At 47.7% G+C, this 16809-nt stretch overlaps 1 protein-coding gene across 1 annotated transcript in view; it reads left to right on the plus strand.

The window, feature by feature from the left end:
• Nucleotides 1-183: 183 nt before the first annotated feature.
• Nucleotides 184-16809, plus strand: part of KATNBL1 (katanin regulatory subunit B1 like 1) — a 32714-nt gene continuing 16088 nt past the window's right edge. The window contains exons 1-3 of the mRNA XM_066608705.1: nt 184-379; nt 14290-14411; nt 14969-15009. Of these exons, the coding sequence (XP_066464802.1) occupies nt 14304-14411; nt 14969-15009 (149 nt within the window). The 5' untranslated portion in view covers nt 184-379; nt 14290-14303. The remainder of the gene's footprint in view (nt 380-14289; nt 14412-14968; nt 15010-16809) is intronic.

Raw genomic sequence — 16809 nt, forward strand, 5'->3', positions numbered from 1 at the left:
ATGTTGGTGAATATAGGGTTAATGGATCAGCCAGTAGAGATTTTTCAGGAACTCTGGTAGAGTCACGGCTCAGAACGTTCTCTGGCTAGAACTGTACGTGCAGAGACATGACGCACGGTCACGTGACGCCAGTAAAACGTCCGCACCTTTACGTAACTCTTGGCCCCGCCCCCTTCACTGGCTGCGCTCTGTGAGGGGAAGGGTGTGATTGACAGCGGCTGCTGATCTCCCAGAATGCCCTGCGGGGCAGTTTGAATGGCGCAGCGTCCTGTCAGGAAGGATTGTCCGGCTGTTGTGTGGTAACTTCTATCGTGGTGAGCGGAGCAGAAGCGGAGGGCGGCGGAGCTCGTCAGTCACCCCCCGGCACGGCCATGAGCCGGTAAGACAATGAGCGGCGCGATGTGGTGGTGGAGGAGGAGCTAGGCCGTATACTACCGGGCTGCGGTCCTGTTACATGCTGCTGTGGCCGGGCTCGTCCTGTGTGGACACCGGTCCCCCGGGGTCACAGGGCCGCTGGTCGGTTACTATAGTGACCGCAGGGTCAGTCCCCCACCGGGCTAATAACAGGGTCACGTGACCACAGGGGTGCATATGGGGAAGGGGGGGGGCCGATATAACATCACTAATACGGGGGCTCTACACGAAAAACGGCCTGACGAATAACGAAGCGCAGATATGACCGTGCGTTTCGTGTAACGGCGACCGCCATAATTCCGTCCGTGCGCTCTAGCGATTCTCTGCGATGTTGGAAGGCCGCAGTCACATGACCGATGAATCTTGCGGGAGCTTTGTGTGTTCTGAGATACGCAGGACTCGCACGGAAACGCAATCCGTTATTAGTAATGGATATAGTTAGGCCACTCCCACATCTGCGCCGCCGTCCGGTTTTCTGCTTGTTTCAGGATGGGGAATCCCCCGGCGAACAGACCTGAAATGTGTACGGTGGCGGACAGACCCCATGGACGTCAGCGCTATTTTTTCCGTTAGTTCGTGCCGGATCTGCGATGGAACCTGTGAATGTAATTTTCCAGCGTAGCTGCGACCGCGGCGTTACATGATGGAACACGACGCGGTTTACGTTTTTTTCTTCAGATGATATCGCCCATTCTTTTCTGTTGTAGGAATACAAATAATTTGCGCGCAGAGGCGGTTTCCATGCGAGTGCGAGTGTGATATCAGTGTGGGGTCCTCTGACCGCTATCGCAGCCCTGCATGTGAATACCTCCCCAAGGCGCCGTTTGCACGGATGTAGTATTTACGGATGGCACATCGGTGTATTCTGACGTCTGCTTTCATGCAAGTGGAAAAAAATGGCGTGATTCATGATTCTTCTCCATTCAAGCCTAAGGGAGCGTAAAAAAACAAAAACCTGCGAATACACCCGTTATACGCAAATTCACTGCGTTTTCACGCATAAAACCGAGACACGGCTCAACGACGGGCGGATCCGGACAGGTGACTATGGGGTCTGTGGGGTGCCGTGTCGGACTCCACTGCGATAATCTGCTGGCGGAATCTGCCATGGTCGTGGGCAGGAGCCCGCACGGGTTTGCCTGTGCAGGATCGTGCAGCGGAGTCCACCCGGCCCGCAGACATGAGGCCAGAAAGCACAGCATACTCGCCTGTCTGGATGCTACGAGGCTCTCCTCCTTCGCGGCCGGGTCTTCTTTCTTCTGCCTGGCGGATGTGCTCGGGACGCGCGCCCTGCCGACTTTCTTTTCTTAAACTCCTGCTTTCCCGTGGCACGGACGCAGTGACTGCTGCCACCTATCCGACAGGCTTCCATTGGTTTCAGTAGAAGCCGTGAAGCCATCCGTACGGGGAAAACCGCACAAAATAAAGCCTGCTGCTGCAGGTGTTCGTTTCCTGTCCATACGATCCGCACGCCAGGGAAAAACTGACAGCCACAGGTACCTATGGGTGCAGGAGAACCGCGCAGTATTGGTAATTCTGTTCTCCCCGTGAACATTGGGCCTTAGGCCGGTCTCACATGACTGGTTTTTGAATTGCAGAATCGGTACCCGGCACGGACGATCCGCGATATTCCCCACACAAGGATTAGGACATACCGCTCAGCGGGCAGCAATTGCAATTTCCGCGTGCGGTTTTAAAATTTCTGTATAGATTCGGCACAGATGGGTCGATTGAAATGGAAGCCGCCTGACCCACCGCCCGTCTACAATTGACATTGCGGATAGGCCGCGGGTACCCACGTCATCGCCTAGCGACGGCACGGAAAATACAAATATTTTTATGTATTTTTTCTTAAAAACCCTCTACTGCACACATCCGACAGCAACCGTCCGTGCTCATCTGCAGTATAACGCAGGTACGCGGGGGCGCTGTGGGCTCCCCCATGCAGAATCCAACCCGTCTGTGTGGGACCAGTCTTGGGGCGCCTTCACGCTGGTGATAAGATCGTGCGATGTGAGTGAAAACGTAGAATTACGCAACCAATGCTTTCCTTCACATTTGCGATGTTTTCACTCGTGCAATGTTGCGAGAGACAAATCACGGCATTTCCTATCTTTCAGCGTTTTTACATTTTTTTTTTTTTTGTTTCCCCGTGGACCCTTCTTTTATCGCATCGCAAAGCGCGAAGTTGCGATTTCCATGCGATGCATTTTTAACATTAGAAAGTCCTGTTGACATTGGCATTGAAAAATCACATGGGAAAAAATGCGTTTAAAAATGGCAAGTGGCGGTAATGGTTTTTGTGAGAAAAAGCAGCGTTGACACTCAAATTGGGGAGGAAAAAGTTGTGATTTTGCGGTGATTTCCTCGTGTTGATATCGCGGTCGCCAGTGTGCAGGATCCCTAAGGCTGCTCTTACAAGAGCACTGGCACTGATTGCCTGGCAGATTCACCGCTGCAATTAGCGGAAACGCGTCAGTGGTGGCAGCAGCCACTAGTGATTGTGTAGTAACAGCCTCCGGCCGCTCTCGCACAGTGTCCGCAAAACTGTTTTCTGACACAGGTCACTGCGTTCGACAGCGGTTTTTAACGCACTTCATCATTGTGATGGGTGACGGTGTGTTAAAAAGCGTGAAAACAATGACAAATAGAACAGACGGTGCTCAAAAATTGCGGCGTTACAAACACACATTCAAGCGCAGGTCTGCGAAGCCCCCCTAAAATCAATGGAAGCGTTGTACCGCGGTTAACGCAGCGTTAAGAATGCCACAGAAAAAAGCGGTGTGAGAGAGTGGCCACAGGCACTGAGACCACTACCCATTCACTACAACGGGCAACGCATCACGCTTGGAAACCCTCAAACACCCAAAAATAGAACTGACGGCACTCGAAAAATGTGACATCAATGGAGGTGTTCTACAGCATTTAGCGCTGCGTTTCATGCTGAGAAGCGCTGTCTGAGAGAGTGGCCTTGGGTTAACTTCAATCGGGTGAGTGCGATATCGGGATGAAACTCGGCCCAGTGTTGCTCTTGGGCACATGTGATGGGAAGTAGCGATCGGCAAGTGTTTTCCTTTTTTTTTCTCCGTGGGAAACCTTGCATTGCATCTGGGTGCACATCCCACGCCGTGCAATGCTTTTCCGCTGTGTTGCAGAACAGCTCTGTCCATCTGAAAGGTCCCTTGTAGTTATTCACTGAGCAGCCAGCCAGGCTCAGCAATGTCATGGATGCTAATCAGCAGCCTGCTTACACACCTGGGTATTAGTGTATCTTGACGCCACCAGGAAGTCCTGGTGGAGTCAAGATTGGCAGGGGGTTGACTCCCCCTGAAACTGATTGGCTGCACAGCGGCGTGGGCTGCACCTCCTTGCAGCGCATTTAACAAAAAAGGAACATCCAAGGCTTACTTGTGATAACGATAGATCGGCCTGCGCTTGTAGGCACGCAGCCCCAGGTGCAACACTGTTCCTCAGCGACGGTACGCAAGGCGAGCCCTCTTCATCCCGATGTCACTGTGAGAAATTGGGTGGCAGTACGGAGACCACAGCGCCGGGGAAGGGGGTGGTGGTGGCGGTGCTGTGTGCACCAGCAGAGCAGGAATGGCACACAGCAGTGGGGAAAAGCGGTGTGACAGACGCTGGCATCCACTCAGCAGGCAGCAAGGAGGAATCGTACAGGCTGGGTCCTGGACGGAGGGCTCATGCGGTGGTCGGCCGGGACCCATCTGCTCTGACAGGTGGCGGCGTGTAGTCAGCACGCATGCTCTGCACGGGACTGAGGGCTCATCTAGCGGGCGGCAGTGAGACATCCCTTTGAAGTGCAGCGGAACCCAGCGGTGAGAATCAATACATGTGCATTGTATTTTACTGTTCAATGGTTTTTATTGGCATTTAAACAATACAAGTTTGATTACATAACATCAGTCAAACATTTATCACATGTATTGAGGAAATAACGAGTTGTTGATTTAAGCATAAAGATTTGCTTAACAGATGATTTACATTACATTTAAGGTGGGGTAGGGAGGAGGGTAAGTTGGGAAATGGGGGGGGGGGGGAGAGGATAGGGGGGGGGGGGTAAATATAACAATTCACTCGTATTTTTATCTGATTTCCGACCCAATTATAATACCGATATCTATTAACCGGAATGCTCTTATTCATTTATGAATTTAACCTTGGGTTCATGTGGTGCAGTTGGAAGTAGGTGATCCAAGGTGTCCATTGATCTTTGAAATTATTTAATTTGTCCTGTCTTAGTGCAAAGATGTTTTCCATGGTCATGTGGTCGTTTAGTAAATGGATTATTTCTGAGCAGGTTGGGGGATTTTGCGCCCTCCAGTTCCTTACAATTAGTAGTTTCATAACTAAAAGGCTATGGGCGAGTAGTCTCCTAAAGTCTCTTGGGACATTTTCTATTCCAATTAGTAGTATTGCCAGTTCTGGTGTGGCTTGGGTTTTTAGGCCCGTTATCTTTGCCATAAGGTTGAAAAGTTCTCTCCAGATAGGTTTAATTTTGGGGCAGTTCCAGAATAAATGTAATAGGGAACCTCTTCCTCCACATTCCCTCCAGCACCTATCCGATACCTCTGGGAAGAAGTCTGCTAGTCTCGCTGGGGGTCTATACCACCGAGTAATTGTTTTATAATGTACTTCTGTTAAGGATGCACATAATGAGGCTTTGTTAGCCCACTCGTGCGCTGTATTCCATTGGGATAAAGGGAAGGATCTACCTATCTCTCTCTCCCAGTTTAGGAGATTGGCACCCTTGGAGGGTCTTTGCAGGATGTTCCTTTGACTATAGAGTAGTTCATATATGTTTTTGAGTGGGAGTTTCTTAGTGGAGGGGTTGAGCAAGTTGTCAGTTAGGAGTTTAGGGAGGGACGTGGTTATTGATGTAAAATTAGACCATTCGCTTTTAATTTGCGAATATAGAAGGAAGTCTCCATTGTTGAGGTTGTATTCTTCCTTAAGGCTCTGGAAAGACTTCATTTTAGCACCAGTTGCTAGGTCTGCAATCGTTTTAATCCCTCTAAGTCTCCAGTTTTTTGTGTTTATATTCTTTATATGGATATCAATGATTTCTAATGGGAGAGGGCACTCCGTTCTAGGAGCGAGATTTTTTGTGATGTCTAGTAGCTTTTTCCAAGTTTCTAAAGTGTTTTGTACTATTGGGTTTTTTAAGGGGCCTATGTTAATATTGATGCTTGTGGCAAGAAGTAGATTCCTGAGGGATTTGTTTCCTATGGAGTTTTGTTCGATATTGGGCCAACTGATTCCCTCTTGGGGTACACTCCAAGCCTTTATTTGGGATATGATGATAGCTTCGTAGTAAGCTACTAGATTCGGAACCCCGAGTCCACCTAATCTTCTAGGTTTGTACAGGATGCTTGCGGCTACCCTTGGTTTTTTGTCGTCCCAGACAAAGGTCATGAGTTGCTTTTGCAGCTTTTTTAGTAGCTTGGAGCTGCATTTTAAGGCTATTGTTCTAAATATATACAATATTTTTGGCAGGGTCATCATTTTGTAGAGGACAATTCTTCCTAGCCATGTAAGTTCGACCCTTCTGTAGGAGGCTAAGTCTTTCTGGATATTTTCCAATAGGAGGGTTAGATTATGTTCCATTATATTGTTTATGGGTGTGTTTATTATAGTGCCCAGGTATTGTATTCCGGAAGGGTCCCACTCAAAGGGGAATTCTGTTTTTATGAATTTTTGGAGTTCAGGTTTCAGGTTCAATGGGAGTAGCTTTGATTTGGATGGGTTGATTTTGTAGTATGAGATATCTCCAAAACCTTTCAGGAGTTCTGTGGCCGCTCTGAGTGAGCTTAGAGGCGATGCCAACATCAGTACGATGTCATCCGCAAATAATCCGATTTTATGCTGTCTGCTGGTCAGAGGGATCCCTATGATTCTATCGGACATTCGTATTGCCTCCGCCAACGGTTCCATAATCAGGATAAAAAGTGTAGGTGAGAGAGGGCAGCCCTGTCTCGTTCCGTTGGTAATATCAAGCGGTTCGGATATCACCCCGTTTACGAAGACCCGGGCCGAAGGGGCTTTGTATAAGGCTTGGATGGCCCTCAAGATGTTGTCTCTGAATCCTAATTTTTCAAGCACTGAAAAGGCGTATCCCCAGTGTATTCTGTCGAACGCCTTCTCCGCATCCAAAGTGAGGAGCAGAGAAGGCGTTCGAGAGACCTCAACCTCGCTGATTATATCCAGAAGTCGTCTTGTCGCGTCTGAAGCTTGTCTGCCTTTCACAAAGCCGACTTGGTCGCTGTGAACGAGGCTTGGAATTACCTCCTGGAGTCTCTCAGAGAGGATCTTAGCGTAAATTTTTGTATCATTATTTAAGAGAGATATGGGCCTGAAATTTGCTGGGGATGAAGGTGATTTGCCTGGTTTAGGTATTGTTATGATGTTTGCTTGGAGCATCTCAGGCGGCAGAGAACCCCCCAGGATTGCTTTGTTAAAAAGGTCTCTCATATGGGTCACCAGATGGTCTTTATATAGCTTATAATATTCCCCTGAGAAGCCGTCTGGTCCCGGGGCTTTATCTTTTTTGGCTTTGTTGATAATCTGGAGTATTTCCTGGGCCGAGATAGGCGAGTTTAGTTTGTCCAATTGAGTGTCTGTAAGTTTGGGGAGTTGCAGCGGGTTTAAAAAGCTTTTTATGGTTGTTTTCGTAGGTTGGGTTACCTGAGGGTCTTTTTTAAGGTTGTATAAAGCTTCATAGAATTTTTTGAATTCCTCTGCTATGGCGATGGGATTTGATAGCTTGTTTTTTGATCCTGTGTCCAGTAAATAGGGGATCTTAGTTTTGGTTCTTTTTTGTTTGACTTTATTGGCCATCCATTTAGTATTTTTGTTGTTGGCGGTGTAATATGTTGTTTTTAAGGATTTTAGATTTTTTTCATATTCATCTATCAGTATGTTACGGATTTTGAGTCTAGTTTCTCTGACTTTGTTGGTTATGCTTGATGTGGGATTTGATTGGGCCGTTTGTTCTAGGTTTTTTAGTTCTTCTATGGTGTTTTTTAATAGAGAATTTTTTTCTTTTTTATATATGGAGCCTTGCTGTATCATGACACCTCTTACAACAGCTTTATGGGATGTGCATTGTATTTTAACCCACCGTACTGCCTTGCGGTGAGGCTTACTTTTCTTGCCATTACTTTGTTCACTGCTCAGAAAGTAAGGCTAAGTGGAAAAGCAATCCTCGCAAGGCAGCACGGCCGGCAAAAGCTATGCGCACTGTGGTGCTAGGACCTTGTAGCCTTGAGCCAATCGGGAGCTAGGAGTGTGACAGGGGCGTTCTCACTGTTAAACCCCTAGTTTCCGGTGGCATCAAGATACATTAATACCACACGCCTGTACCATACAGCTGACGGGTAGTTTGGACGCAGCAATGTAGACGGCAAATACAGTTGGCCTCCTCAGGGGTGCCCAATGCTTGTCCTCTGATATGTAACAAGGCTTTGTTTGTAGGGGAAACTTCTTGTGTTGGTTCGTTATTTTTGTAGCTGCCCTTGATTCGGTGTCACTGGACACTTGTGAATGGTTTTTAGATTGTGGTGATGTCACCTTTTTAGCATTGTATTAGTCCCTGGTGGTGCCGCCCTGTACATTACTGAGCGCCCTCTATATTAGCACCATTGTTATTACCCGTGTGTACTTTCATCATTACTATAATCACCGTGCTGTGGAATGCCTTATTCAGGATGGCGAGTCCGCATACAGTGGCAAGGTAGAAACCCAGCGTGCGGCCAGACTCTGGGGGCTCATTCACACCGGCGATGCAGTTTTCGGTCTGTGAATATACAGCGCTTTCATGAAAAGAAACCCTGCGTGTCTGGTTGTTCTATTTTATTTATTTTTACGCGTGCATTTACAGCATTTTCTACGTGTGCCAAAAAAGTAAGCAGGTGTAACGCTTTACTGTGTAACCACACACGTGCCGTGACATTCATGCATTCCTATTGACTTCAGTCTGTAATGTAGACCAAAATAAGGCATGTTGCGGCTTTTTCACTTACATACATGTGTGAAAAACGTAGATCGGAACACCCTACTGCAAATCAATGGGACTTCAGCACTCTGTGTGACACATGTAATACAGATCGTATTACACCCGTGTGAATGAGCCCTGGCAGTGAATTTTCAGGAAGTCTGGTAAGCAGAAGTCAGGCAGGCCCCGCTCAGAGATGGAAATGTTTGTATTGTAACCAGTGCTTCAGTCCTCACTTTATACCAACCAAGAAGCCACCGAGAGCACAGTATGGGGACACGGATTGGTCTGGGATCAGCAAAGATGTCTGACAGGGCTGCATCCTCTCACAGCAGCACCGACCCCATTGAAAACAATCAGAAACTATTGCGATCTCCTGCCGCGGCCCTGACAGCTGCGCCGGGGGATTCCTTCAGCCCCGCAGGGATGCCAGGCTGTTGCCATGTGAAAGCTCCTCACATCCAGGGTTTTCAGAAGGATTGTGAGGGCGATATCGGCCCGTGAATCGACCTGATGTTGCCCTCACCAGCGTATTGGCGACTGAACGACAAATGCCGACGATCGCCCTTTTTACTGTGAATGGAGGTGGGTGGCTGGTAGAGAGAATGCACGGACCGGTTATCGCTCCTGTGTGATCACTCACCCCTGCGAGGACTCGCACTGCTTGGAGCTACAAGAATATGTCCCCGCTTTCCCTGTGTCTTCCTCAGCTGCCTGTATGCCTAAAGCCTCATGTCCGCAGGCGACCGCACATACCTGTCTCTCTCTTTCTGTACTACGGATGTGTGCAGAAGTGCCGGCCGACGCACATGCGCGCCAGTTTTTTTTTTTTTTTTTTTTAACTCCTGCATCCCGCGGAATCCGTGACGCGTCCGCAGTGTCAACTTCAATGGAAGCTGTCCACATGGAATCACCCCTAAAATGAACACGCATGCGCTATCCGGAAAACAAATCCGCATGTTTCAATGGCGGTGTGGTCGGCCATGCTTCCCTATGGGCAGCTTGAAATGCGGATCCTGCGGACATTGAACCTTAGGCTGCGTTCCCACAGGATGGAAATTCTACAAGATTTCCGCAGCGGGAAACCTGCATGGGTTTGAAGCAGATATTCAGCTGTGGAAACCTCTCCCCAGAGAAGAGTCAGCAGCGGAATCGGCGATACAATTGACATGGTGCGGATTTGAATTTCACGCTGCATGTCAGTTTCTGCGCTTCTTGTCCGCAGCGGACTGCCAACGTGTGAACGAGATTTTTGCGAATCTTGCCCACTTTGCTTAGTCTCCGGTTAAAAAAATGCATGCGGAAAGTCCACTCGGAAATTCTGCTGCAATTTCACCCCGTTTGAACCCAACCTTAACACCCCCCATACACATTAGACTGTAGCCGTCTGAACCTAACCGTAACGATGGAGTCGGGTGACTGTTGTATATGGGGGGGCTCAACTTTTTCCTGACAGAAAAAAAGTATGGGGTATGTTGTTTCAGCGCCTTACAGTCTTGTTTCCCAGGATATAACCTGGTGCCAGAGCTGCCCAGCTGTGGCTTACCTCCATAAACACAGGAGCAGTCATCTGAGCCCAGCATTCATGTGTACAGGGCAGCCGGGGGAAATGGGTGTCGGACGAACAATCGTTCATCCAACAGTTATTGAATGTGTATGGGCAGCTGAAGGAACACAAGCCGTGCGGCCCATGGCTCATGTCAGCGTGATCGCCGGGGAGAGGATGTAGGAGCCGGACAGTGCAAGAAGACAATGGATGGCCAGGATTGGAGGGCTGAGCGGCCTAGGCTGGCCATACACGGTCCATAGAAGTAGGTTGGACAAACAAGGGGCTGGTTTTGTGATACAGCCATACATATTGTAGTCGTTCGCTGTTAAAGTTGTTCCAACTGGCCCTATGTGTCCAACGACAGCTGGAGACAGATGAAGAATCGTTTTCAGATCCTGCATGGGCGCCCTTAGAGGTATTGTGGATGGCTAAGAAGGGGGAGAGCGAGTGTGTGGTTTAAAGGACCTCTGTCGTCACCTTTTAAGACTAATTAAACTATGTTCTAGAACCCCAAAGGTAAAGGGATGGCGGTCCAGAGAGCTGCCTTTATAACTACTGGGTCCCATGAAATCGGCGCACCCTGTGACACTTTTCTCAAGTCTCTGTGTGCACAGAGATGAATAGGAGAATGCGCTCACACCGCCTCGTGAAAAGTCATGCTGCACCCACACAGATAGCTCTGGGGCACAGCTCTGGAAAGAAGGACCCGCTAAGTATAAAAAGCTGCTCCCCTCACCCCTGAGCCTCATACTGTAGATTATGGGGTGATGGCAGAGGCCCTTTAATATGCGCCCTACTGCCCTACATGCCTGCATTATCCCGGCGTAGATCTGGCCCTGATATTTATGCGATCTGTATGTTTTGTGTACATAACATAGTCAGGATGACAAACCACCAACCTGGCACTTCATACTGACTCCACACTTACATCTGTCAGCACATTGTTATCTGCCTGACTTCTCCATAACACCGCTGCAGGCTAAGGATATCACATGGACATCTCTGGCTCCCGAATATTTAGAAGACACATGTTCCTAATTACCAAATTAAAATCAGCATTGAATATAAAATGAAGCTCTTACACAAGTGACTGTCCAGCAGGTTTACAATAGATCCATCAATATATATGATCAGCTGGGAAGTTAAGCATGCAAATTGGAGCTGGTACAATGCCTCTATGGCCCCACCTGAAGAAAGGCAGCATGCCTGCAGGTCAATGTCTGACCTTTTAGCTGGCCTTATAACATGACTGGGAATAAAAGCCAGAGTCTTCTCGGGAAGGAAAGGATAAGCATGCACAACTACTTAGTTTCTCCTTGTAGATAGCACCTATACCCCTCCTGACCCACAGCATAGGCCTCTCAGCCCGCAACCTACTTGTTACAGGGCTTGCAGGAATACCAGCTTCTAGTAGGTGTCACCTAGTAACATAGTATGTTGGGCTGAAAGAAGACAAATGTCCATCCTGTTCAGCCTGTATTCATCCCACCCCCTTGTTGATCCATAGGAAGGCAAAAAAAAACAACAATGAGGCAGAAGCCAATTTACCCCATTTTGGGGGGGAAAAGTTCCTTCCCGACTCCATATTGGCAGTCAGAATAATCCCTGAATCAACATATGAAAGTTCCTACCTGACTCCAAGACCCGGATAAACAACCTCACTGGTTACCTAATATGTATATCCTGTAATGTCATAGCGCTCTAAAAGACATCTATTCCCCTCTTAAACTCCTCTATCAGGCACAGTTCCACAGTCTCACTGCTCTTACAGTAAAGAACTCCCTTCTGTGTTGGTGATGAAACCTGCTTTCTTCTAGACGTTACCGTCGTGGTCCTGGGTATAAACAGATCCTGGGAGAGATCCTTGTATTGTCCTCTAATGTGTTTATACATAGTTATTTGATCGCCCCTTAGCTGTCTTTTTCCAGGGTAAATAATCCCAATTTTGATAGCCTCCCCCCCCCATGAACCAATGCTGGGTATTATTGTATCTTGTCACCACCAGAAGTGTAGGTGGTGACAAGATGCAGGCTGCTTGACAGCCTGGCCACGCCACCAGTTTGTAATTGGCTGCAAGTTTTTTTTTTTTTTTCCATTTCCTCTTGCAGCCGCTAAACGTCTCTGCCTGCGCACATCACAGCCTCTCAGGCAAAGCAGCAACTCCTTATCTCTTGCCTGAGCGCTGGCAAAACTGTGAAAGTGATTCAGTAAAATATGAATAAGAGGGTTTTTTTTGGGGGGGTGGAGGGGGTTATGCTTTACTTCCCGTTGCTGTTTTCTGAGACCTGTAACCTTTGCAGAATGGGCTGTGTGAGGGCTCAGTTTGTACAGGGTGACCTGTAGTTTCTGTTGGACCCATTTTGTGAAACCTCCTTTTTTTGATCACTTTTTGTTCACCATTTTTGGGAGCTATGTTTAAAAAAAAAAACCTGCAGTTTTGGCATTTTTTTAACAGCCTCCACCATGCGGGATAAACATTGTGATATCTAAGACTTTTACATACCAGGCGATACCAAATCTGTCAGGTTATTTAATGGTTTGCCCATTTTTCCCATAAAAAATATATCTAAAGAGGTTTTTCTTTTTTGAACTTTTTAATATTTGAATTTCCTTTTTTTATTCTTGAACAAAAATTAATGCAAAAAAGTCGACGCGGGAGGCTGGAATTTGCAATAATTTAATAGCTTGTACTTTGTGCTGCTGTACGTCAGTATTGCAGTATATTACCATCCTTGGCATTGATTATCTAGCCCATGGACATCTATGCATGAGAGCCTCCAGCAGACTCTGGGCTGCCATTCCAGCTCATCGGCACCCTCCAACTGCATTGCAGGGGTGCTGATGGGAGAGCAGGAGAGAGGGCGCCCGCCTCCATCCTCTGACCGTTTAGATCAGCTTTGACCGCGCTACCTAAATGGTTAATTACCACAATCAAAGCTAACTCTGACCGCGACACTTACTAGCGGCTGTCAGTTGTCACAAGCAGCTGATATCTGCTGGGTACAGAGCGGACTCTGCTCCCGAGCCCAGACCATACACCCTTTACAACCGCCTGATGTAAGTTTTACTATTGGACGGTCGTGAAGGGGTTAACAAGGGACAGGAAAAGCGGTTTAGCTCAACATTACTATATAAAGGACAGGTTTTACCAGTCTGAACCAATGCTGCAGATCTAATATTACTGCCGCAGTCCAGAACCTATGAAAATGCTGGTGTGTATGACTGTGACATCGCTATTCGTTTATGATGGGCAGACTAGGACTCACGTATTTTGGCCACGTAATGCGAGCAGAGTCCATAGAAAAACCTATAATGCTTGGACAGATCAGTGGCAAAAGAAGACATGGCTGCCAAAGGACACGATGGATGATACTGTCAGAGCGGATACTGGCATGGATATCACACAACTGGAAGAAGCATGAAGGGGGCTCGCCAAGGGTCGTGAACGACTAAACGGCTAACAAGTCATTTAAAGGGGTTGTCTGTTTTAATTATTTTTTCTAAATTCCGTCTTCCTATGTGCGAACATAATAATCAACCTTATGCTTTTCTTTCCTGGCTCCCCCGCAGCATTAGCGCTGCAGCTCTGGGTTTCCCCTCGGCCGCTGCACTTACATATGACGTCCTGTAATTGGGCTAAGTTCAGCCTGTCCACATAAGCCTGGCACAGAGAACAGAGCTGTGGTGCTGGAGCCAGGCCAGGCAAGTGTGTGATGGCTTATTTTTACACATAGGGAGCCTATATTTAGGGAGAAAACCTTACAACCCCTTTATGATTTTGTAACCCCTCATATTACCCCATTTGAAGTTAGCAGCTGTCCTTATGCTTTGTGAATAAGCAGGACTGTACAACGTGGTGAGGTTGTGTTCATGTCTAGTGTGGTGTCTTGGTGTGTGTTGGGGTGTTTAATACGGTGTTCCTCTGGATAGGAAAACATAGCAGACTACACTTTTCCATACAAGACACTGTTTTGGCATAAACTAGGTGCTTGGGGTCCTATGGGTGCGTACAGCGTGAGCGCTGGGAGATTCCCTGATACATGTGTCAATAGTAAAGTAAAAACCATGGTGAACATACCCTAACATGTGAGTAACGGAGACTGGGTAATATATGGGCACGTGTAAGGATCCTGAACCTGCTATGGCATTAGGAGCCTTGGCCTTAAATCCATAGCAACATAATGTTACATAACCATGACCGCCATTCATTCCTGACCACGTTTCACCCACCGCAATCCTTCCAAGGAGTAGACCGTTTAAGATGCAGTCATTACTATTGGACATACTCAAATACTTGTCTGTTTTCTGATTGCAGACTATCTGGGGATTATGGCATTTGAAGCCTGTGATGCCAAGAAGCGGGACCTAGATGAGGGTTGTACCAATGCCCACTCAAGGAGAAGGGTCTCTGCTGGAGCCAAGCAGAACATGAAGGAGGTAAAGACGATCGCACTTTGTCCACTATGTTGATATTTTCGAAAATTAGCTTTATTTAAAAAAAATTTTAAAAAAATGTTAGCTAATTCGGATTGGGAGTACAAATTGGTGCAGGGCTAAGGCCTATTTACACTGGACGAATGTTGGGCAAACTATGCCCGACACTCGTGCCCACATACACTCGCTCACAGAGCGGGAAGCAGGTGGCCAAGACGCCTGGAGGAGATTTCTCTCCTCGCTCTCCCCTGTCACTCCCTATTCACTTTAAGCAGTGGCCGTTTGGTCCAGTGTTAAAGGGCCTTTACCCATAATGCAGTAGTCAACATACAATAAACCTGGCACCTCATTACTGGCCATCTGACAGATATGATCACATACAGGCTTAAAGGAATTGTGCCTCTTGCTGATTCTGGGCAAGTGGTTATCGTGGTAAAGTCCCTGGTGCATGTGTTACCCCTGAAGCTTCTCCGGCGTATCCTGTAGATGCTGAATTATCGGTTTCTTTCTGTATATTTTGGACTAAACTTAATGTGTGATTCTGTTCTCTTATTAAACAGGGTAACATTTCACAGGAAAAGTTGGGTACTGTAATAAACAGGTGAGTTTGTAATCTTGTGAATTGATGGCACTCTAATAAATGAAGACATTAAGGATGGGGGATATATGTTCGCTGGGGGTTCAACCGCAGGGATCCTGAGGCCTTCACACCCCATATCCTCCGTGTAAATGGAGCAGTAGTGCGTATATGTAACCAAGCATCGCTCATCCATAGAGGTGAATGGGATGGAGGGTGAGCGATGTCTGTACCCCTGTGGACACTGTAGACATGGTGCTGTGACACAGGTGGTGCTCAGCAAGTTTAAAGGGGTTGTCCCGCGAAAGCAAGTGGGTCTATACACTTCTGTATGGCCATATTAATGCACTTTGTAATGTACATTGTGCATTAATTATGAGCCATACAGAAGTTAATCACTTACCTGCTCCGTTGCTAGCGTCCTCGTTTCCATGGTGCCGTCTAATTTTCAGCATCTAATCGCGAGATTAGACGCGCTTGCGCAGTCCGGTCTTCTTCTTTTCTGAATGGGGCCGCTCGTGCCGGAGAGCGGCTCCTTGTAGCTCCGCCCCGTCACGTGCCGATTCCAGCCAATCAGGAGGCTGGAATCGGCAATGGACCGCACAGAAGAGCTGCGGTCCACCGAGGGAGAAGATCCCGGCGGCCATCTTCAACCGGTAAGTAAGAAGTCACCGGAGCGCGGGGATTCAGGTAAGCACTGTGCGGTTTTCTTGTTTAACCCCTGCATCGGGGTTGTCTCGCGCCGAACGGGGGGGGGGGGGGGGGGTTGGGAAAAAAAAAATCCCGTTTCGGCGCGGGACAACCCCTTTAACAATACCGTATATGAAACCTTTACCTGAAGCCATGAGAAAGCATCGCTCACCAATGGGTTCTTTAAAATGCAGCAGTTGCAAGAGATGGCCCTTTAGCGTCTTCGGACCGTTTCTCTAGCTTTTCATCTGTAGACGTCTGATGCACTCACATGTGTTTTTTTTCACGTGAAATACAGGGAACTGCTGCACTCTAAAGAGATTCCATTGGTGAGGGCCGCTTGTTTGTGGTTTCTGATGGGGAAATGCTGCGGATTTGTGGGCAGATTCGTTCCCGCATAATGTGGATGACATTTTTGCACATTTCATTCACCTGCACTGCAGAGTAACCCCCCGTAAATCTGGATGGAAAGTCTACAGTATATCTGCTCAAGTCTCTTCTAACCTTCGTCTGCCCGCAGGTAGCACAGTCACATACAGTGTAAGCGTGTGACCACTGCAGCTGATTGCTGGTCTCAGTGTTGGCACTTCTGAGACTGGTGGTTCGCCGCAAATAGTCACATGCTTAGACTGCCCGTCATCTGCTTTAAGCAGAGACTGGGGGTTACTGTACACATGAGGTCGCTGTATGTGAGGTTCTGCTTTACTATTGAAAAACAGAGAATAATGTAAAAATCAATATTCCATTTTGGTGTGCACTATGAATAATCGAACAGTCCCACTACTGTATACGGTCTGTTAAAGGGCTGTTCCCTGACATTTTTAACTTTTTGCTATGGATGACTGACAGGTCATCAGTGGGTGTCCAAACAGCAGGTCTGTTCTGATCAGCTGATTTTCGGAGCCAGTGACACTATAGTCAGCGGAGAAAGCAGAAAGCACGGACCATAGTGCAGCAGGCCAGATTGGCTTCAATAGGAGCAGCACCTGCAATACCATTCCATTCCTCTGCACTATGATCAGCGCTTTCTGCTTCCTCTGCTGACCATAGTGTCCGTGGTACTGGGAATACGGTGGCTGGTGGGGTCCCTGACAATCAATTGATAACCTGTTAGTAAGCAAAAGTTAAATATGT

The sequence above is a fragment of the Eleutherodactylus coqui genome, chromosome 6, assembly GCF_035609145.1.
Source record: "Eleutherodactylus coqui strain aEleCoq1 chromosome 6, aEleCoq1.hap1, whole genome shotgun sequence".
Classification (NCBI taxonomy): Eukaryota; Metazoa; Chordata; class Amphibia; order Anura; family Eleutherodactylidae; genus Eleutherodactylus; species Eleutherodactylus coqui.